The 23,989-nt window shown below is 37.5% G+C and overlaps 1 protein-coding gene across 17 annotated transcripts in view; it reads left to right on the forward strand.

Annotated features, from left to right (window-relative positions):
* PKP4 (plakophilin 4) overlaps positions 1–23,989 on the forward strand; it is a 235,706-nt gene that overhangs the window by 106,945 nt on the left and 104,772 nt on the right. For 13 of the 17 annotated variants that reach the window (XM_057317940.1, XM_057317943.1, XM_057317931.1 and 10 more), the window contains one exon: positions 22,834–22,946. In XM_057317940.1, the coding sequence (XP_057173923.1) occupies positions 22,834–22,946 (113 nt within the window). The other 4 variants (XM_057317968.1, XM_057317966.1, XM_057317973.1 and 1 more) reach the window with 4 other exon arrangements.

The raw sequence follows: 23,989 nt of genomic DNA on the forward strand, positions 1-23,989 counted from the left end.
ACATTTATCTTAGGAGTATTCCAGATATATATGAAAAGAACTCTAAAAGACACTGAAATTATCTTAGCTGTTTTGATCAGGGGTGGACTTCAGTTATTAAAACTTAATGTGATTGTAGTTAAATGGCAGTTAGGCAATAGTTTGCAGTTAAAAAATATATTTACAAATAATTATACATGTATTCTTTTGACATATGCTTGGTAGAATGAATACTGGTAAGAATACAGTGATGCAGAAAAATTTGAAATATATGGTCCCTACCCTCATGGAGCTTATATATACTTGTGACTCAGATTCAGCACTTGTTCCCTTTCCACTCTTTTCATAGTTTTTAATCATATTGGGATTGTAATCTCACGGGGGAAGTCACACATTAAACAAACAAAAAAAGTATATATGTGAATTGATTTTGAGAAGTGCTGTAAATGAAAAGAATGGATATTACAGGAGAGTATCTTGGGGGACCTACTTTAAATGGATGTTCAGATAAGGCCTTTTTCAAAAAGGTGGCATTGAAGCTAAAACATGAAGAATGAATATTCTTTTCCTCATGTTTCGCACTGCTTCCTCCATGCTAGTTAGGAAGTTCCTTGAGCTAGAAGAAGACCCATGGGCTTCTCTCATCAAAATATATCCAGAATCCAGCTACTCTCTATCCCCACTGTCCAACCACTCCATGGTCCACACACCACCCTCGTCAAACTGCAGCCTAGACTTGGGGAAGCCTCCTGACTGGACTCCCGTTTCTACCCTTTCCCATATAGTCTTCTCGCAACAGAGGGATGATTTTAAAAGGGATTCTGTCACCCTTCTCCTCGAATTTTTTCCAGCAATTTCCCATTCTCAGCATAGAAGCCAATTGTCTTTACAAGGGCCTCCAAAGATATCCATGATCAGACCCGTGGTTTCTCCTCTTTCTCACTTGCTGCTTCAGATATACAGGTTTTCTCAGTGAACTCACACCCAAGTGTATTTCATGGCCTTTGCACTTGTCCTTCCCTCTGCTTGGAATACTCTTCTTTCATTTCTGCCTGCCTTGATTTTTTTCACTTCTAATTGTGGTACATTTAATCTCTGAAGGATAGTGTCTAGGTATGTCAGCAAAACTTGGAAACAGAAAGGAGTTGCTGGCTGGGGCTGCCATGTAAGAATATTTAGGGTTTTCTTTTGGCTCCAAAGTCCAGTAATCTGTGGACATGAGCTGACCCTGCTGTGGATCAGGACCTCCTTAATTCTCAGGCTGTGACTACTTGCACACCACTTTTCCCAAACAGCAGGTGTATATTAAGGACATGTAAACTGATTTTAATAATAGAGTAAAATGCAATTAGAAAGGCAAGTCTGCCACAGAAACATTATACCATGCATTGCAAAACCAAATGTAAATAATTTGGATTAGACCCACACCATTGGGTGTCTCTAGTAGCATAAGTAACAGAATCGATTGTATAAAAATAATTCATCATGAATGCGCTTCAGTCCTTTGATCTGAATGCTTGTAAAATGTTTTACTTTGTCTCTAGCACCCTTTTTACAGTTAACTGCAGGAAAAGTTAGTTAAATTTGTTCTATTTAGACATGAAGATGGATGGTAATAATTCACACTCATCTGGGTTTGCTTTGAGTTGATTTTCTGATGGTCGTGATGGGTCTTGCCCATGCCATCTGTATCTTCACCTGGTCTTGCTTTGGATCATGACATTATTTGTAGGATGGCTGACGTTCTGTGATAATACACAGACATAAACTACGTTTTTTTCTCAGCAGCCTATTTTTTGTTTGTTATTAATGTATTATCCCAGCTAAGCCATAGGCTCAGTAAAATCTGTGAGACTAAGGTTGTTTTAATGTCAGATTGTTTTTTCTATAATTATTTTAGCCACTGTTTACCTAACTCAAGGTACTTTAATACTCCTGATCAAATTCTAAGGACAGTACATTTATATTCTGTCATAATAACAATGAAAGATTAAACAAATATTTATGAACCAGAATAAGAATTCAATATTTACCTGTGATAGAGGGTAATACCTTATTTATCACATTACTACACTGTGACATTGGCAGGTTCTGAAATAGTTTAAAGATGTCTCTCTTGTTTTCCGAATAAAAGGGAAGTAGGCTGCGTGCAATTAAACACATATCAATGTGAATGTATGTGTGAAAAATATCTTCACACAGGGTAGTTTATTTTTTAAAGTTCCTTCAATACACTAATGACATACAATTTAGTTTAACAGCTCGGTGTGTTGTAATCAAGAGTGTGAATAGGCAATCAAATACTTCTGTGAAATTCTCCCCAAAGAATTTATAGCAAGCCTGTTGCTATGGTGCATTCTCACCTGGGACTTGTTTAGCTTCTTTCTCAATCAGATATATTGACAATAATGAGCTAAAAAACAAAAATCCTCATAGAAAATTCAGAATGGAGAAATCCAGATAGATAAATGAAGCAAGGTGGCTCTCCCTTCTTGTTCTACTTGCACTTAAGAGTTTTTATTTATGATCCCAAGAGTCTTAAGATCCACTGAAGGCATTACTGGCTCACTGTAAAGTGAGCTGGATGTCATAGAAGGCACTGTTTATCAGACGGAAACCGTGGAGAAGATCATCTCTGAAAACTGCAAACGAGATTTTCTCCATCCATAGCTGCTTCCCTGGAACTTTAGAAACTGTGTTGGTTGTTTGAGACCATCAAACTGGTCAGGCCGTTCAGTAATGCCATCTTCTTTAGATAATGCCAGAGAAGAGCTTATGAGTTGCAGTTATTATATGGAAGGAGATGATCACATCAGAGTTAAGTAACAAGCTGGGCAGTGAGACCTTTGATGGATTACCTAGGCTAGTGTTGTTTTTCAGAGGTTATTATCCTCCCCTCTCCACCTTGAAATCAATTTCATTGCCACATTCTGTAGGTCATGGTGTGAGGCTGAAAGACAGTGATAAAGAGCACCGACTCTGGAGTCACACCTCTTAACTTCATACCCCTTCTCTGCCACCTACCAGGTGTGTGACCTTAGACACTTACAACCTGCATCTCGAAATTGAGAATAATAGTACATACCTCATGGGGTGGTTGGAGAAATTAAATAAGGTGCTTAGCACGTAGAGATCATTCATTGGGTATGTTGTACTCACCATTTAGAATACACAGAGAAAGCATTAGTACAGTATCTAGTTCACAGTAAATACCTAATAAATAATAGCCAGTTATCCTCGTGTCGTTGTAACTCCTTAAGATGAATCTGTGCCGGCTATAGTCTTCGTAAAAGCATAAGACAAAATATAAGGAAATGGTTAAAATTGAATGTAATTCTGTCATAAAAAATTTTAGTCATGTGACTGAGATGAGAGGGAGCCAGAGAACAGCCAAGCCATTCTGCATACTGTCCTAGAGAAGCAGGTATCTCCTGGGTCTAGTGTCATCAGCCGTGCAGCCTTCGCAGTGAAAATGTTGCACTTCTTAAGTTAGATCCACCCAGCTAAGTATGTTCTGTTCAGAAACACTGTGTTGTTCAAGCCAACTTAGTGGGTACTACTGAGAAAATGCTGATTTGCCAAATGACTTTACCTACTGTTTGATATTCTTTACATTCATTACCCAGCGCTATTATAATGTTTCATTTTAATTATACATACGTTATTTTAAAAGGTAAATGTCACAGGTGTTGATTTAAATTAATTATTTAGGTTCAGATTCAAGGAGAGCAAGGAATAGCCATAGCCTGCCTGTGGTGATCCTCTCTACAGCCCTTTTATTCGCTCCGCTGGTAGATTCAGATTTCCTGTAGCAAACGGTGTTATCCTTTCTGTCCAGTGGGACCCAGTCTCCATATCCTTGCTCAGATACGCACAGGCAGGCGTGGTCCCAGCAAGGTTGATGGCAGCTCTGAGGCAGGTGCAGGCCAGCCTGCTGGCCTCTGCTTCCCTGAGCCTAAGGCTGTGGGTCGGAGCACTGACTGAACCTGACAGTCTGCTGACCATTTGCACCAAGCAGTTCAGTTCAGAAGACGCATCCTCTTGCCACATTAACTTCTTGCTTTTAGAAGGAGAGAAGACGGTTAAAGAATTCGGCTTGATATTTTCATGTCTGTCCATTAGAGGTGTGAGCTTTTGGCATGAAAAGTACTGGCCGAGGGGCACCCAGGTGGCTCCGGGTCTGACTCTGCGCTCAGAAGGGAGGCTGCTTCCCCTCTCCCTCTGTCCCTCCCCCAGTTCAAGCTCTCACTCGCTCTCTCTCTAAAATAAATACATGAATCTTTAAAAAAGAAGAAAGAAAATTATTGGCCAAGATAACCTCAGAAAACAAGAGGAAAACTGCTGGTTTTAAGTATGTTCATAAAATAGACGTAAGGAAGGAATTCCTTTTTAAAACATTTGAGATTTAATTGACATATAACGTACTAGTTTCAGGTGTACAACATAATGATTCAGTATATGTATATATTGCTAAATGATCACCTTAGTAAAGTCTAGTTAAGGAATTTCTTAATGGGGTAAGATGGTAGAATATACGAATAAAGGCTTTATGCCTTAACTCAGTATCTGAGTTAAAGAACAACTTAATATATTTATCCACCATCCCTATACTGGTTTTTTGGCATTGATATTTTGATATCTTAAGCTGGCTCTATAAAGAAATTATGCATTTTAATTTTGTGAGAGTCGTGAGAGCCCCTAAATTTGCTGAGATTGCTTGTTCTGAAATTGAAGAAATAGAAAATAGAACATATGATAGCAGCAAGAAGCAACCGCTCTTCTCTCAGTCGTTTGTTACGAAAGGTGCTTCAGCCACTGCTTGCTTCTTGTAATTTTATATATAAAATTGGATCCTCTTAAATGAAGATTAAGAGGAGAGAACAAAAATGACAAAGCGGAGCTATCGAGAACAGAATATGATCAGACAATGAGAGAAAGATAAATTATTAACTGAGTGGTATAATAATATCATACAATGCTAACAGCTTAGTAAAAATGGAATCCAAATTACTTCATTTTTTCTTCTTAGGAATTGAAAATACATTCCCAAATTTTTTAATCCTCAGAGGAGAATATGGTGCATTTTTTAATGTATATTTTTACTTTATAATGCCTAGTTCTTTAAAAACAGCTTGATAGTTTACATAGCATTTAGCATCTTGTTCATATACTCACACCAGCTCCTCTGTGATGTGGGTGTTATCCCCATTTAACAGATGATTAAACTGGGGTTTATAAATGTTAAAGGGATTTGTTCAGTATTATACAGCTAGTAAGTAAAAAAGCCTAGATTCAGGTTGGACTCCAAATCCTATAATCCTTCCATCTTTATTTCTCAAATAATATGCCTTTAAAGAAGCTTTACAAGCTTTACACTCTAGGGTCTGGGATGGTAAACTCTGGCCCTCTACTTGTTTTTGTTTTGTTTTTTTGTTTTGTTTTGTTTTGTTTTTTATAGCTTACAAGCAAAGAGGTTGTTTTTACATTTTTTTAGCAGTTTAAAAATAATCAGAAGAGTATTTCATGACATTTGAAAATTAGATGAAATTATAATTTCAGTGTCCATAAATAAAAACAACCACAATCATTTTACGTTACTTTCTATGGCTGCTGTCATACTACCAGGACAGTGGTGGCTAGTTGTGACAGAAAGCTTACTGTCAACAAAGCCTAAAATATTACTATCTGTCCCCCCCCCTTTTTAAGATTTATTTGAGAGAGAACAGGGGAGGGGGGTGACGGCGGAGGGAGAGAGAGAATCCTGAAGCAGACTCCTCACTGAGCGCGGAGCCCAATGTAGGGCTCCATCCCAGGATCCTGAGATCATGACCTGAGCCGAAACCAAGAGTCGGATGCTTAACTGACTGAGCCTCCCAGGCGCCCCTCTCCATCCCTTTATAGAAAATGTTTGCCAGCTCCTGCTCTAGGATATTAGTACCAAAATCTGATTAGAAGTTTTTTGTGGAACATGAAAATTCATGAAAGCTTTCACACACCTTAGGTCTTTTGATGGTCCCAACAGCTAGTGAGGCAGATGGTGTTTTGCCTTCTTGTACCAGGCAACCAGGAAATGGTTGCCAAACCATGTGGTCTCATCAGCACCACACAGCTTTTCATGTTCACTAGCTTTCTAGGTACTTAATTTTATTTGGCATCTTAAAGTGGGGGGTTTATTTTAACATTTCAGCTTGAGTGTTATAATCCAGTTTCTCATTTTCATGAAGAGAAACTTCGTGTCAGAGTTTGTCCACTCTCCTCCTGTGGCCCCCACACAGACCTCCAGGGGCCGATTGTGAAACTCGTACTCATACTCCTCTGTCTCTCTCCTTCCGCCTTCTCCTTCCTCTCTCTCACTTCCGTTCTGCCCACCATAGTGCCTGTCACTTAGTAGGCATTCACGGTTTAAACGAATGAATGTTTAACCAAGTCAGTCTTTTAAATTGCAGAAGGAAAAGCCATAATACTAGTTTTATGCTTGTAGCTAAAGCCTTTCACTACTGAATTTTGTGAAAGTTAATAGAATCTTGGACAGAAGAAACTAGTAGAAAAAAAATAGAAATGTGAATTTCAAGATACTTTTTGTTGTAGAATTTTACTTAAATTTGCTGTAGAATGTTGGGTTTTTAAAAATAGAAGTAGCCCAAGTATCTATCAATGATGAATGTATAAACAAAAGGTGCTATAAAACATACAATAGAACATTATTCAGCCTTAAATAGAAAGGAAATTCTGATGAGTGCTGCCACATAGATGAAACTTGAAAACATTGTCTTAAATGATATAAACCAGTCACAAAAGGACAGATACTGTATGATTCCACTTAAGTGAGATACCTAGAGTAGTCCAATTCATAGAGACAGGAAATGAAATGTGGGTTGTCAGGGGCTGGTTGGAGGGAAGAATTAGCAATTAATATTTAATGGGCACAGAGTTGCAGTTTGAGAAGACAGAAAAGTTCCGGATATGGATGGAGGTGATAGTTGCACAGCAGTGTCAGCGGACTTCATGCCACTGAACTACATGCTTAAACATTGTTAAAATGATAAAGTTTTATGCTGTCTATATTTTATCACGATAAGAAAGACTATGTATATGTAAGTAATCAGCTATTTAAAAAATATTTTACTTAGAATACCTATCAATTATATAATACAATAAAATGACTACTCTTTCCAACTATTAATATTTTTAGTTTATCAAATGAAACATTTACCATTCGGTATATAATACCTAAGTGATTTGGCCCTAAAATTATTTAAAATGTAAAGTTAAATGTAGAATCCTCTTTCATATTTTATTTCCAAAATTTATGTTGACATATAGAGTTTATAAGAAATTGTATAAATTTGGTTTTATGGTTACACTGAGCATAAGTTGCTCTTTCCTTCTTTATTAGCAGTTTATGGAAGAAAATTAATTAAAACCATAGAGCAAACTGAGAAGCACCTTACTAAAGATACCAATTCTTTATTAAAGAGTCCTGCGGAGTTTCAAGAGAAATATATATAGTGGAAACCATTAGATCAGTCAATTCATTATATATCATATATTTTCAAATAAGATAATTATTACTGTTGTCATGTATTTCTCACCGTTCCTGAAAACTAATTCTTAAAACATTGCCTTCTTTAATAGGTCAAAATTGGAACATTTAACTAATTGCGAAAATCAACATCTTGGTGTGGTTTTACATGCATAGACAACTCTTATTCTGTTTTATTTATACAAGTGATAACAAATGAAAGCCCAAGCTAAAAGAAATTAAATATTCAAAAAGTATAAAATTAAAAGTAAGTCATCCTACAAATGTAGGGTTCCCTTTCCCAACCATTAACACTTTTCCCAAAATTAAATTTCTCGAGTATATGTCAAGAAAAAAATTTTCTGCATACTCTAGCAAAAAATAAGTCTTTAGAAAAACAACTGCCTGGCTGTCCTTTCCTGAATAATCTTTCTTGCAGATTGTTCCACAGTAATGCACGTAGATTTACTTAAATCCTTTCTAGCAATTTCATGCAGTCCTTTTAATATAGACGTATGTAATGTATTTAATGAAGTCCTCATTGATGAATGTTAGATTGTTTCCAGGTTTTTTTGGTTGGTTTTGTGTACTTTTCCAAGTATATCCAGAGTTTCAGCCTTTTAACTCGTGGGCCAATGGGTAGCTACATTTTTTATTTTTTAAGATATTGTTAAATTACCCTCCAAGAGTTTGCACCAATTCACGTTCTCACAGGACCTTTTCTCCACACCCTTATCTGTGCTGCACACTGTGATATATGCTAAGTTCTATTACTCATTGTTAAAATGCACCTTTACAGGTCATTAGAATATTATTGAACCCCATATAGTAATTTAAAAGCTTCAAAAAAGCAAAAAGAATAGTTCTCCTCTCAATCAGAATACCGTTTTCCAGGAATTAGACTATTTCTTAAACAGAATCTGTCCTGGTAGTATTCAAACAATACTTCATTTCTTTCTTTTTTCTTTCTTTCTTGCCTTTTTTTTTTTTTTTTTTTTTTTTTGATTTATTTATTTTAGAAAGAGAGAGTGGGCGGGGCAGAGGGAGAGGGAGGGAGTGAATCTTAAGCACACTCCGTGCTGAACATAGCACCTGACGCAGGGCTTGATCCCACAACCCTGAGGTCATGATCTGAGCCGAAATCAAGAGCAGTGCTTTCAATGAACTGAGCTACCCGGGAGCCCCAATAATACTTCATTTCTTTAGCCCTCTTTTCTTTCTTAATTTTTTGAATTAGATTTTAATTCAAGAAGACCCATGCTAGTTGTAAAAAGTGAAACAATATAAAGAGATAAAAATATAAATAGTATCTCAGTCCCTTTCTCAATCCTGCCCTCCTGAAGTTACCAATTTTACTGACCAGCTACATTTTTCTCACAGTTTTCTCCATGCTCAAACTCATGGAGTCTTTTTTATTTTATTATTTTTATGTGTTTTACTCAGTTCTCCAACTGGCTTTTTCACTTAATCACGTATAGTGGTTTTTCTGAGGCAGCAGATAAAGGTTCAGCTTATTCTTTTTAATAACTAATTTTAGTCATTACATGTAGTGCGGAGATCCATAGTTTGTTAAAATATTGCCATGTAGATAGACATTCATATTGTTTCTAACAGTGCTGCACTTAATATTTCATATAAATGGTTGTTTTTATTTCTGTAGAGTAGATATCCAGAAGTAGAATTCAAGGTCATGAGGAATATATATTTTTAATTCTAATATATGTTATCCGGTTGTTTTCCAAAAACATTGTAGCAGATCACACTAACATGGGTAGTATGTGCAAGTACCCTTTTACCTGGCTCCTCCCCAGCTCTGAATGTTACCAGCTTTTAAAATGTTTGCTTCTGTGGGGGCACCCAGGTAGCTCAGTGGGTTGGGCTCTGATTCTTGGTTTTGGCTCGGATCATGAACTCATGGGTGGTGGGATCGAGCCCCCTCCTAGGGCTCCACACTCAGTGTGGAGTCTGCTTAAAGTTTCTCTCCTTCTGCCCCCTCGCCTCACTTGTGTGTGCTGTCTCTCTCTCAAATGAATGTATAAATCTTTTTTAAAAATGTTTCCTAATATGATGAAAATGACATCTCATTGTTACTTGACTTTCTTGCTCCTTATGAATGAAATTGAGCAGTTTTTTCTAATATTTTAATTATCATTTACATTTCGTCTTTGGCCACTTGTTCTGTTTGGTATCCTTTGCCTAATTGTTATGTATTACAAATGTCATTTTTCTCATTTCTGGTCGTTTTATTTTTTAAGATTTTATTTATTTATTCGACAGAGATAGAGACAGCCAGCGAGAGAGGGAACACAAGCAGGGGGAGTGGGAGAGGAAGAAGCAGGCTCATAGCGGAAGAACCTAATGTGGGGCTCGATCCCATAATGCCGGGATCACGCCCTGAGCCAAAGACAGACGCTTAACCGCTGTGCCACCCAGGCGCGCCATCATTTCTGGTCATTTGCCTTTGTTTGCATGATATTTTGGCATATGAAGTTTTATTTTTATGTAGTTAAATATTCCTATCTTATGCCTTATGATTTTGGGGTTGCTTGTCTTCTCGTGGAGGTCTCTATCATCATAAGGTTATAAACATATTTTCCTAGTTTATCTTTACATAATTGGGGGTTTTCCTACATTGATTATAGGACTTGTGTGTGCACACACACGCGCGCGTGCAGGTTGAAATAGTAATCTAGCTTTGTTTTCTCTAATTATACCAGCAGTTCATTTCTCATTGAATGAAATTCTACCTTTGTCATAATTAGGAAGTTCCCATATATACTAGCATCTGGCTCTTTAATTCTTATTACATTTCAGGGCTTTATTTGATTTGGGAAGAAAGTTTTGAAACAGGAAAATCTATTACAGTTCTAAATATAACCTTCAGGAATAGAAAATGAGACAACCTCAATTTTTTCAGCTACCTGTAATGGAAAGAGCAAGAATATAGAATTCCATTCCTGTTCTTCACTTATTAATTATGTGACCTTGAGCAAGTCATTTATTTTGCCTCTCCAGCCATAAGATTGTTGAACTCAGTAGTGGCCTGTACTTTTGTAAGGATTAGAGAAAATACATGTAGAGTGCCTGACCCACAGTTGGCATTCTTTCAGTGGTACCTAGTATTATTATTAGTGTTATGATTTAGCAAGAAATAAGGAAGTAAGATATTTAGTATCAAATTGTACCTGTTCTAAACATAAGCACATGTATTTTTCTTCATGAGTATGTATTATATAAAAGAGAAAAATAATTCTAAATGTGGTAATTTAATGATTCTTTAAGATAAATATGTTAATCTGAGCAATAAAAATAACATATTCAAATCTGGCACTTTTTTCCCTAAAATCATTTCTCTTTTCTATCTTTTTTTCTAATGAGAGCCATATAGACCTAACACGAGTAAAAAGCATCAGCATGTAACTTTGCTTTTTTAGGTAAGTGGGGGAAATACAGCTATTAAATAAGGGTAACAGAGAGTAAATGAAAATTGCTTTTGTGTATAGCTAACCAGTGGAAGGAGCAGGCTGTCAGAGGACAAAGCGGGGGAGGCAGAGAAAGAGAGACATTGAGTGGGGAATGGCAAAGTTGGCACACTGTAAACCTGAAGACTTCAGTGGGTGTGAGTCTGGACGCAGCCATATTGAGGTTGGACTCAGCCTGTAGGTAGACTTGCCACAATTCTGTCCCAAGGCTTTAGTGCTCTCGGTAGGTTAGGTACATCCTATGGTTGTCAATAATACATTGATTTTCTTAACCTTATTTCTCAAGAATCCCAGGACAAGTTCTGGAGGTTTAGAAAGAAAAGATAATGTTAGCTGAGCCATACAGATAAAATGTAAAATTACAAAGTTCAGAAGACAAAGAAAGTTAAAAACCCCTATACCTCTTGAGCCAGATAACAAGCCTTCACAAGGAACCATTTAATTGGATAGGGCCCAACCATTAAACATACACTCTAATTCTACTAATTGCCCACATATTTTAGCCATAAAATACCTGCAAAACAGAAAGAACAACTATAAACCAAGCTTAGTAATTAAAAAAGTATCATCAGAAGAAAAGATCTACCTGTGCTGGTTGGTATTTGTTTCCTTTTCCCTTTACATTTCATTAAGTTACTAATCAAATCTTAAATTAATCATTTTTTAAATTAGCCTTATTCCCTAGTGCTACTTATTAGACCTGCTAAAGAAAGGAAGATTAAATTTAGCCTTTGTTTCTTTTACCATTTTTATGGGTTTGCTATGCTTGCTATAACCAGTCCACATGGAGGAAGTAGAAGATTGGTCATTTATTTTTCTCAGTTTTCCATTTCCACAAATAATGATTTATTTGCATTATTATCATCTACTGTGCAGTCAATTAACTCAAATAAGCATCTAACATTACGTGATATGCATCATTGATCTTACTAATTTTGAAATATTTACGTACTAGAAAACCAGATAAATTGTTAATGTTAAGTCATTATGATTTTTCATAATTTCTTAATGAATCTTAAAGTAATTGCTAATAAAATTTTCAAGGTATTACATTTTAAAGAAAATTTCCTTGTGTTTTGGACATTAATTCTACCAAACAACTTACCTTGTTGGAAAAATGACAGCAGTTATTGTCACCTGCAACTGACACTGGCTCCAGGTATCCATTTTCCATGTTGTCGCCCTTCCTTAATGTTTATTTCACTACTAGGATTTCTCCAAGTATACATAATTTTAAGCAGTAGTAAAACCTCAACTAATAGAAGACTACTAGAATTATTTATAGTTACATGCACACACACACACACACACACACACATACATATTCTGCTTTTTAGGAGAGAAAATAAATGGAAATAAAAGAAGGCATTGCTAGTTCAACAACTTACAGTGTCAGTCAGTTGGTGGGCGGGTTTTCAAACATGGCTTGTTGCCCCTGGGAAACTCCTCATTTTCCCAGAGCCAGGGTATGAAACCCAAGAGATCAGAATTCAGCAGGTAAAAACAGATATAAGCAGTTGTGGGGTGGGAAGAGGTAAACAGTGGCATGAGATAAGTCATATTAATGGCAATAAACCACAGTGTCACTGAAATTATGTGCATATAATTTATTTTAAAAAATAAACCTTTATTTTCCCATGTCATCATGAATAGGAAATTCCTGATAGAACTAATTTGTTGGGATGACTGGGTGGCTCAGTTAGTTAAGCGTCTGCCTTTGGCTCAGGTCATGATCTCAGGGTCCTGGTATTGAGTCACGCTTTGGGCTCCTTCCTCAGCAAGGAGCCTGCTTCACCCTCTGCTTCCCGCTCTCCCTGCTTGTGCTCGCTCTTGCTCTCTCTTGCTCTTGCTCTCTCTCTGGCAAATAAATAAAATCCTTAAAAAACAAAAACAAAACTAACTTGGTAAAAGAGCAGTCAACAAAATTATGGGAGACCCAGGTTCTAGTCCCAGCTCTTCCCTTACATATCCCTATAAACTTTAAATCTTTAAATAAAAATAGAACATTATTTTGTACCATTGATTACTTACATTGTAAGGATATGATCGTTATCATATCTGAAATGCTTTAAGAGCCTAAAAAAGGATCATCCATAATATATTATGCCTGTCTCTGGTACAAATACTCAGGAATCAGTTAGTTTAAAAATAATGCAATCAATTATAAATATAAATAAAATGTGCTGTATAAAATTCACCATGAATGAATTAGCAGGGTTTTCTTGTTTTGCTTTTGCAGGGAGCTAGAAGGATACTGAGATTAATGAAATGGATTCCACTCTTCTTTAAGGAGAATCCAGCTTAGTACTGAGCACATGTAATGGGCCAAGCGCTTTGCCCAAAGGGTAGATAAAGGGCTGTAGGCATTTGTGGGAGAGTAAAACTTCAGGGTTATGGAAGAACATGAGAAAAGGCTTTGAGTGGTATGTATAGAAAACCATAAATAGTTCAGTCTAGGTTCATGAAGGAGAGTGACAGGAAACCAAGAAAAAGTATTTGGCTGGGGCGGGGAGCAGGAGGGCATACTACCTTGGGTCTTTTGCAGCTGAGTACGTAAGTTAAATTATGGGTGGGGTGGGAAGGTCATGGTGCACAATGGTTAACACTGTGGAATTAGGAGTCAGGCTGATTTGATTTCAAATCCTGGTTTTGAATGACCTGAGGCAAGTCAGCCCTCTGTGGCATGGGGGTAACCCTGACTACTTCGCTGGCTGAATGGGAAGCTAACCAAGTAGTACATTTAAAACACTTGGCAGAGAGCCTGGAGCCCAGACAGCTCTCAGTATAGGATAGAGATTACTGATGATTAGAATTGTGCTTCAACAGATAAAGCTGGAAAAAATGTGAAAAGCAGAGACAAGGCCTTTGACCACCATGGTGGGGAGAAGATTGAGAGACTACTGCAGTAGTCCAAAGTTAATGTGAGCCTCAGTTAGGGGGAATGGCAGGAATGGTGGGGAAGGCAATGGACTCAACCCGTGTTAGAGAGGTGGAGTGATAGGATTTAGGAAAGCATTTACCATGAGAAGTATGGGGAGTAAGAGAAAGGAAGGAAATGCTAAAAATGAAAACACTTATGGTTTGAGCCTGAGTAAGAGGGAACAGTGGCTTCATTCGGACACTGGTCGTTGAAGTTCTTTGTGCATGAGATTCGCCGGGAGGACTTGTTCAAGTACAGGTGGCTGTACCCTACCCGGTCTAATTCAAAGAAGTTTCCAGGTAGTGTTGATGCTGATGCTGCTGGTTCAAGGTACACACTTTGAGAACCATTGCAGTCGAGAAAAAACACGGGAGGCAGGGAGGTGAAGCAGAGCAGAGGACGCATCTTCAGGTGCAGCCACTTAGCCAAACATTGACTCTTGACTCAGATAGTGAATCTGTATATCACCAGTGTGTATAGACCTGTGTGACTGTCACATTGCCACGTGAGAGACTCAAGAGCCAATGGCAATGAGTTAGCATTCAGATGGCAGTTTTTAAAAGCCTTCAGTGGTGCTATAGAAATGCTTGGACTTTTACCTATTTACCTTGATGTTCTCATCTCTCCCTTTATTTTGACTTCTAATGAAGGAGCTTTGGTGACAGTATTACAGATATGAGCCTGAGCTTTAGAATAAAAAATTAGAGTATCTGGTAAACTTTGCTGTTTTCTCTCTGCTTCATTAAAACTGAAGGATAAGCTATCAAAGCTAGAACCTGGTATAATCTTGTGTGGTTTGGTAGGCTAAAACAATAAAGATCTTACTGTTGTTCATCCTTATTGGAATGTTAGCCAGTATAACAAAAACTCAGAATGGTAATTATATCTTGTATTTTACTTTTATCTAAACAAGATCTTAATGTAAGAAGCAGTGGGCATAGTGGAGGGCATAGTCCAGCAGAGGTGTCTTAATCAGATGTGCCCTTCATATCTTCAGAGTGGGATGAGGTCAGCAGTTTCCATTGAAGATTTACCCTTTGTGGTGTCCTGCTTTTTGAAAATATTCTGTCTGGACAAAAGTGATTAAAATTTTGTTTTTCAGTGTATAAAATATAGTACTTCAACCATCCCTAATTACAATAAATGAGCTTTATTTTTGAGCATTGCCTAAGTTGTGTTCTGCAAGACAGTATTGTTTTTTGAGATGTTAATAGTTGTTCCGTGGAAAAGAGAAAATGTGCTTAGTCTCAGTAAATCGAAGAATCGCTAGGTTGTACAATGGTAAGCTGATTTCCTATTGGTGGACTTCTCAGAACTTTTAATATGCTAGCTTTGCTGTGAATCTCCAAGATTTGGAATCTTCTGGGCAGCATTTCCCAAACCTTGTCAACCTGGAACCCCTTCCTTTCGGGGCATATTTTATGGGACACTGATACAGAACACAGTTTGAGAAAGGCAGTGTTAGTTGTTTAAGCCTTTTTAATTTTGAATTTCCTTTTAACAAAGGGAACTAGCCCGTACAAGGGAGATGGACATGATATGTCTAGCATTTCTAGAATTAATTATGTACGATTTAGGGACTGCCGAGTAGACCTAATGATTTGTCAGTTATTAAAACTGTGATAGAAAGTCAGGACATGTAATCTCCTCTACATTACTGACTGGTTATTTGGAGGCTGAGAAGTTAAAGGACCCTTTGAAAGTGTGGCTCCTTTGCTCTTAGTACCAACCTAGATTATAGAATACCATTTAAAATGTTTTTGAGGATTTCTTATTTGCTCTTAAATAATCATTTTTAAAATAGTTTCCTAGGCCTGCTCAAGACTCCCAAAGGTATGATCATGACTATAATTTGCTCATATTTTGAACATGAGAAAGAGAAAAAAATGTTATTGTATATCCTGAAAGTAGGACCTATCGAGCACAAACTTATGTACTTTAAAAATCTAACATATTATTTGGTGACAATTAGTCTCTTAGTGATACAAAACTCTTTCGGCATACTAATAAGGCAGAAAAGTAAATTATTTTTTGGAAGATTTTTAAGCAAAAGTGATTGAAATAAAAATGCTTTCTTGCTTCACCACTGATTGCACCACAGAATGACCATGTCTGGTTTCTTGTTTCAGTATAACCAGTACTCAGTACACCCTGCTGAGATTTATAGGCATAGAGAGGCATGTGGACCTGTGGTGTGTTGTGTGTGTTCTGCTGAAGTGAAAAGATTTGTAGTACACAGATGAACCTCTTTAAAAATTATTATGTATTTTAATTTATATTAAGAAAACTATAAAAAGCTTTAGAAACCAGGATTTTAATTATTTTAATACCTGAGACACCATGTTTTCAAAAAGAGTCAATTTAAAGAAAAATACTTGGCGAAAGATAGTTTAGGTCAAAGGGGAAGGAAGCAGAGATTGAGGAGTCCTGAGATCAAGAAGATGCTTTCTGAGGAGGAAGATTTGAGCCTTAAACTGGGAAGAAACACTGAAGAGTCAGGAAAAAGAAGCAAAATCCTGGAGGAGGCCAGAGGGTGTGGAGAGGCTAGCGGTGGACAGGAAGGGGCCACTCCCTCCACTATGTCTGGAAGAGAATTGAAGATTAGTTCAGTGTGGGGACAGGAAGGAAGTGGGGCTGTCATTGCTCATGGCCTGCTGTGACGCCCACTGCTCTTTCTTAATTGTCATCATCACGATAGTAATAACTATTGCAGCTACTCCTGAAGCAGTAAGTCAGAATAACTAGAAAATAGGTAATAGTGATGCGAGTGGGCAACTGTAGTTGGACTGCATGAGCCTCAAAGCACAATGGGCTTTTGCACATATTTGGAAGAATAATGGTTTTTATCAATTAAGGAAAAAAGAACACGACATACTAATATCAGGAATGTAAGAGGGAATGTGATTCCAGATCTTAATTGGTATGATGACAATAAGGAATATTATAAGCAACTTTATGCTAAAAATAGAGATAGTGAGGAGCCAGGACTTTGGGGTCTTTCAGGTATTGGCTGTAAAGAATGTATAGTCTTCACCAGAGAGAGTGGGGCAGAAAAAGCAATATTTTCAGGAAAGAACTACATTTCACTTAAAACCTGTAGAGTCTTCTTAGTAACCCAGAAATGGAGAATAGCTGAGTAGATATTGAAGAGTTTATAAAGAGAGAATTTGCAGACTGGAGTGAGGCTTCCATAAGGCACAGTTGGAAAGGGCCGGGAGATATTGTTACTACTGGCCATCAGTGAGGACTTAAGAAGGGTAAGAGAGAGAGTAGGAGGCTACAGGAAAATAAGGTAGGCCCTGTTTTCAGTGCCAGCGGCAGAGTCCTTGAAGCTAAGGTGGAGCTCTTCCTGCTTATTAAAGAAGATGAGAGTGGAAGTACCTAATGCTAAAAGCTTCCTGGACCTTCTGGAAATCAGAGGAAATAGACAGTAGCCTCTTGACTAGATGGGCAGGATCCGTAGTGTTTGTTTGAAAGGAACACTGAATCACCAATTCAAAGCCTCATTTAGGACTGAGGCGCCTGGGAGTTTAGGTAAAGAAAGATAAACCTAAATAAGAAGGACGGAAGATAGAGATTTCACTGTCAGTGAGCAGCAGGAACAGGTGGATCTGTATGATAAAGAACTAACTAGAAGTCTGAGAAATGGAAAATAATTGTCATTGGAAAACAAGTAAAATCGATGAGATAAACCCTTAACAGGGCACATAGAGAAATAGTGAGTTGAAAGTAATACTGAGAAACTTCCCCTGAATATAGCTCAGAGAAACTAAGAGAAAATATGAAAAATCTGTTAAGATTCTCATTTCTGACATATCCTAGCCAGTTCTTTCCCTGAAGGAAAGTAAATATGCTGAATAAAATGTTTTGCGTTGTTGTTTCTTTTTTTAAAGCAGGGCTAAGCTGGGAAGAAAGTAAAGAATTCACAGAAACCAAAACTGAAACGAAAGTGGGAATCTTAAACTAAGTAAGCAGTAAGTAAACCTGGGTTTCACCTAAAAGGGACCTGCCAAACCTAGGTGATCTTGAGCATGCCATGTGACAGCTACACGCCATCTGCCCAAGGTGGGGGGGGAGTCCAACAGGAAATCCCTTGCCCAAAGCTAAAACTTTACAGAACTACATTAGTATAAGGGTAATAAGAAACCTTCCCCATAGAAGAGGACAAACCTGGGTGCTAGAAGTAGGGAAACATTCTCACACGTGAGAATTTGTGACACCTATGATTTTCAAAAATCTGAATGGCCAGTAAACATAGGAAAAAATGTCAGTTATCAAGGAAATACAACTTAAAACAAATGCGTGATAGCTTCCTGTATATCAGATTACCAAAAAGGAAAGTGGGAATTTAAGCCCCCAAATGCAAATTTATGTCCATGAGAATGTGGAGAAACTGGAACTCTGTCATATACTGCTGACTAGAATATAAACTGGTACAACTACTTGGGAAAATAATTGTGACAGTCATTATCCAGTAAAGAGGTGCATTACCTTCAGCCCAGCAATTCCATTTCTGGGTCTCTCCTGTGGAAAAGTCAGGCACACGTGCACAAGTACAAGGATGCTTATGTGGCAGCAGGCTTATAATTGCACACAATTGGAAACAAGCCAAGGATTCATCTTGTTGAGAACATATAAATACATTGCTCTCTAGCTGTGCAGAATACTGCTGAGCAAGGAAAATAAATGAGTTCTGTGTCTACGGATATTGATATATCTCAAAATCATAATTAAAGCAATCTGCACAAGTCTGCACAGTATTACCACTGATGTAACTTATGTGAACATGCAGGCAATATTATATGTCATCTTTGGATCTGGAAATATGGTGTAGTAATAATAACATAAAATATTCGCATGACTATTAAACACCAAATTCAGGTTAATGGTTTCTTCTGAAGAGGGAAGGAGAGAGAGAAATAGGATCCATTAGAGAGAAACCAGGGTATTTCAATATATCTGTGATACTTTATTTCTCCAAAAACCTAAAGCAGATGTAGCAAAACATTAAGATTTGCTATAGCTGGGTCAGGTTCTCCAAAGCTTATTGTGTTATTGTCCATACTTTTTCTGTACGTTCGAAGTATCTCACAGTATTTAAAAAGTAAGAGTGAGAGAAAATCTCTCTTTATATAAAAGGAGGTCAAAGAACAATACTGTCTTAGATTGGGTTTTCACTGAGCTGGAGTTTTGGGTGCAGAGTATTTATTACAGACACTTGTGGAGGAAAGGGGGAGGGAAAGCAAGATTGGGTAAAGAAGTTCAAATACTCTGCAGGCTGGCCCAGCCCACGGGGAGCTCTGGAGCAAATCTGGGGCCCACCTTTGTCCACCCACCTCAATCAGTGGCTGGCTACAGTCTGCCCAGAGGGCATGCCCTTGAGCCAGGGCGTTCTCTGCAGTTGAGGCACCCCTGAGGTGGTGATGGCTGGGGCAGCAAGTCGTTCCCTGGCTTCCTGCCCAGCTCTGTCCACCATACAAAGCTTGAAAATGAAGCTTTGTTTTCTTCTATTCCTTTGGCTTACTGTCAGAATATTTATTGGTGTATTTACCTGAGAGGGATGAGGTGAACATAAAAAAAAGCTTTCAAACACATGTGAACAGACTCCATTTTATAGCATATTAATAGCCTTGACTTTCTTTCTAAGTTTGTGTCTATGGTCTTGTGTGCCAGATTTAAGAGGAAATTGTCGTATGCTAAACCATTGGCAAATGCTTTTTTTTTTTTTTATAAGATTTTATTTATTGGACAGAGAGAGACAGTGAGAGAGGGACACAAGCAAGGGGAGTGGGAGAGGGAGAACCAGGCTTCCCGCTGAGCAGGGAGCCCGATGCGGGGCTCGATCCCAGGACCCTGGGATCATGACCTGAGCTGAAGGCAGACGCTTAACGGCTGAGCCACTCAGGCGCCCCTGGCAAATGCTTTTAACATAATTTTCCTTGTCTTCTCAAAGGAGAGCAAAGATAGGGTCCCCTTATAATTCACATGCCCAGTTTTGGATACTGATTTAAGGATTAGCCTTTACAATGTAAGTTTAAACCACAGTGTATGATAAAATATAAATTTTTAATTTATAGGCAGTATCTCTGCAATCATCTTAATGAGTGTTATTTTATAAATGATTAGGTGTGTTTTTGTACGACTGTGTAATACTGTCTTCCTCATCAGGCAGTCTAAGAAGCTGGTAGAGACAGAATTGTCAAATATTTATACCTGCTTACCCATCTTGGTGCTAGTCCCATACGGGTGTTCGGTTTATATTTTGTAGGTGTGATATTAATGATTTTGCAACAAAGCATACATACATTTTCCTTGTAAATATTCACAGGTATTAGGTAACCTTTACAAATTTCATGCTTTATGTCTTCCTGATATTCTGCTTTCAGGGCTTTAATGACATCCTGCTAATGAGAAGTGTGAACAAATAATGGGCAGAATGATAAACGTAGCTGGTGATGTTCAATATTCTAGGTTCATGGCCAGTAGTGATATGATGCGGACTTTACTCAGTCTGTACGAATGGTGAAGGAATTACCCAACTATTAAATGAAAAATGTAGCTACATCATGGGTACATAGGTTCTCCTAACAACTTGACTACTGTAAATGGTTTCTGTAGGTGCTTCAGTCAAGATTTCTAGTTGCAAGAAACAGAGACTGACATGGCTAGTTATGCAGAAAAAGGCATTTATTAAGTAAGTATTTGTGAATACCCACATTTGTTGCAAGGGCTGGAGAACAAGATTTGAAATTTAACTTCCAGAAACAGCGTCTAAATCTGTGCCACAAAATTGGGTAAATGAAGAAACCACCGATGCTGCCACAAAGCATCAATATAGCAGCCTGTGTGGAGGTCATTTCTGTATTAGGAAGTTGGCCTTGATGCCTGTTGCAAGGATTGCCGCAAGAAGGTGAAAGAGAAAATAAGCTTCCTGTTTTCTGATGTCAGAGTCTTAGTTTTAGCACCTGAGTCACAGTCTGACATCTTCTTGGCAGAGCCAAAGTCACCATATCTCTGCTTCTGAGGGAAGGAATTATGGGACAGTAAGTTCCAACTTCTGCCTTCAAGTGGGAAATTTCCCAACCATTTCCTTGAAAGGATGCTCAAAAGGTCATAGATAGCCACAAACATGATAAAAATCTGCCGAAATGGAATTTTTTTGTATGAATGAAAATTTTTTTCTGTTTTAGTTTGAAACATACTTTAATCCTACCCTGGTAACTTTTGGCCATCCCCAAATGAAGAAAACACAGCCGCCCTCCATCCCTAGTAGCCCCTGAACTCAGAACGCAAAGGTAATGTGATGGCTCTGAGAATATTTTTGGATTCACAGATGGTCCTTTTCTGGCCCAGCTTGGTACAAGCAACCAGTCTTCTGGGATAAGAGTGTATAACAAACAGTTGAGTAAAATAATTGAAAGAATGGAAGTGTGTCATAAGAAATATGATGCTGTTTAAGGGCAAAGAAAGACCAAATGTGAGATAAGCATAAGACTGTTTGCCCTTAAAATCAGTTATCTTAGCCTGATACTGAATGTTGTGCAGTTATTATCTATCTGGTCTTTCGTTGCTAAACATTTCTTAAGAACAGAGGTCTAGGAAATGTTAAACAGAGGTAGGAAGCGTCCCACTTCGATCATGTTGTACAACATTATTGAGCCAAGTATTATTCCTTCAGGCCATGCCCTATATACCCACACCAACTGGGCTCATTAGAGAAGTATTCTCAGTATCAGAAAGCAGTAAGGAGTTCAGGGACTGTATCTTAAAAATTATTCTAAGAATAGTTTGTAGAATTTACAAAGCCAGTGCTGTCAGTGATAGCATGTTTGCCTGATTCCATGGGGAGCTAATACACTTCAATTAAATTGTTTTAAATTTTTGCATGGCAAACAAATATGTACATATTGTCATAAATAATATTTAAGGTAATTTTATTTCTGATTAGTTTCTAGGTTTAGGGCTCATATACCTGGTATTTTGAACTAGCAGTCATTGTCCAGTTAAACTACTTACAGTTCGGCATTTGCTTTGAGTAGCCTTGTAAGGAGATAATATGGCACAGGGGAGCTTGAGGTGTAATTGGAGGTGTTATTTGTGGCTTAAAGCCTTTGGAGTGTACTTGATTTGATCTATAGATGTGTTATAGCATAGCACCCTTCCTATTTATTAAAATCTTGTCAAGTTAGAGCATCTTGTCCTATGATAGAACTTCCTTGCCTTCATCATGTGGTGTAGAATGAAGAAGATCATTTCTTTAGACAGTCTTCCCAGCCTTTAAATACAATTTTAAATTCTGTATACTGGCTCAGACTTTATTTTTTTCTCCCCTTCACACAGGGACACATGAACAATGAACGTGTTATTTCATAACAATAGAAAAACTTTATTGATTATATTGCAGATAAATATACCAAAACTTTTTCTGTAGGGTTGGAATGATTTTTTTTTCCTTAACAATTAAAAGGCTCTGCATCAAACGTGATAAAGTGATTCTCATCATGGGAATTTACATTTTTTTTCAATAAGTATGAAAGATAACAAATTACCTCTTGAGGCTGAAGAGCTTACATTGGTTGGTGGACACCTGACGTAGACATATCAAGGACTCTGCAGACCTTACGTTTAATACAGCACTGTAGCGGAAGTACTCTTTGCAAACCTCAGTTAGGAGAACAAACACAAAAAGCAAATAAATATCTATGTTTCCTATTCCAAACAAAGGCTAATATTCTAGTGCCTTTCGGTTTGAAAAAAAGTACAAATCAGTAGGTTATCTAGGCCCACAATTCCACCCAAAACTTTAATTTCACAAAGCCGCACTAGATATAGTGCTATGTTATGGGTATGTTCCTGTGTTTCCTGTGACATGCGTTCACATGTATATCTGTCTTGGCGCCTTATATGCCTTTTATTTCCTTGAATCACAGGAACTTCAGTTTCAACGACTCACCCGAGAACTGGAAGTGGAAAGGCAGATCGTTGCCAGTCAGCTAGAGAGATGTAGGCTCGGAGCAGAATCCCCAAGTATCGCCAGCACCAGGTACAGGGCCAACGGCTCTATTATTTTACATGCCTTCAAGTTCCATGCCTTATTAAGTTGTCCTGGATGTAGCAAATGATTCTCTTAGTGTTGTCACCGTTAACTTGCCTTTCTGAATTGGACACCAAAACTGTCAATTTATTCTAATTTGAGAAGCCTCTTGCAGTATTGATTATCCTTCAGTACTGTGCTTGAAGTGTTTTATATGGCATTGGTAAGTTTCTGTATGCTACCTTTAGAGGTTTGATTTTGCATATGTAGACACAGTTAATGGATGTTTTTCACAGTTACTAATTATTTGGTAAAGCTAATTGACTTTGAAAACCTGGTATTGACTTTTTTTAACTAAGAAATATTTCTAAATGATAACATTTAAATAGCTTTTAAAAATGTCTTCGGTTGACCTTGAGTTTATCTAGAACTCTGTAAAACTGCCATACAAAATAATTACTAGATGAAATAATTTAGTGTATTCACATAATAAATTGAAAACCAATATATTACTGGAATAAAAAAGCCATGCTTAATCAGAATTATTGTTTCGTGTTTAAATAGCCTGTTAAGCTATTTAAAAACATCATTATTACTGCCATAAGCACCAAATGGTGAAATCACTGCTTATCCTATTTGTGGATTTCTTTGTTGTTAATTACATATTCTAGTAAAGCCTACCATAAAATAACTTCTGTTGCTTGCATTTTTAAGCTTGGTTTCTTTACTCATATGTAGGTATGTACCAGCAGTAGCTTGTCTCTTAAGTTATTTCTAACATCGTTATTGTTCTACTTGTCAGTATCGTCTATTACTCTTAGCCAAGAAAGCCTTCTTAGTGCACACAGTGCTGTCTGCAGTTCCTCCGTTCCGGCTAATTGTTGCTGTGGATTTAAAAATATTAGGCTGATAAGTTGTGTTCTCATGAATTTTTTCATCTCCGACCCTTAAGAGTTGTGCATATTGGTATGTTTAGTAAGGCATCAAGTATACAAATAGGATTAATAGAACTTTTAAAACATAAATATTTAATTATGTGACCATATTTTAGT

This window comes from Ursus arctos, unplaced genomic scaffold (genome assembly GCF_023065955.2).
Source record: "Ursus arctos isolate Adak ecotype North America unplaced genomic scaffold, UrsArc2.0 scaffold_1, whole genome shotgun sequence".
Taxonomy (NCBI): Eukaryota; Metazoa; Chordata; class Mammalia; order Carnivora; family Ursidae; genus Ursus; species Ursus arctos.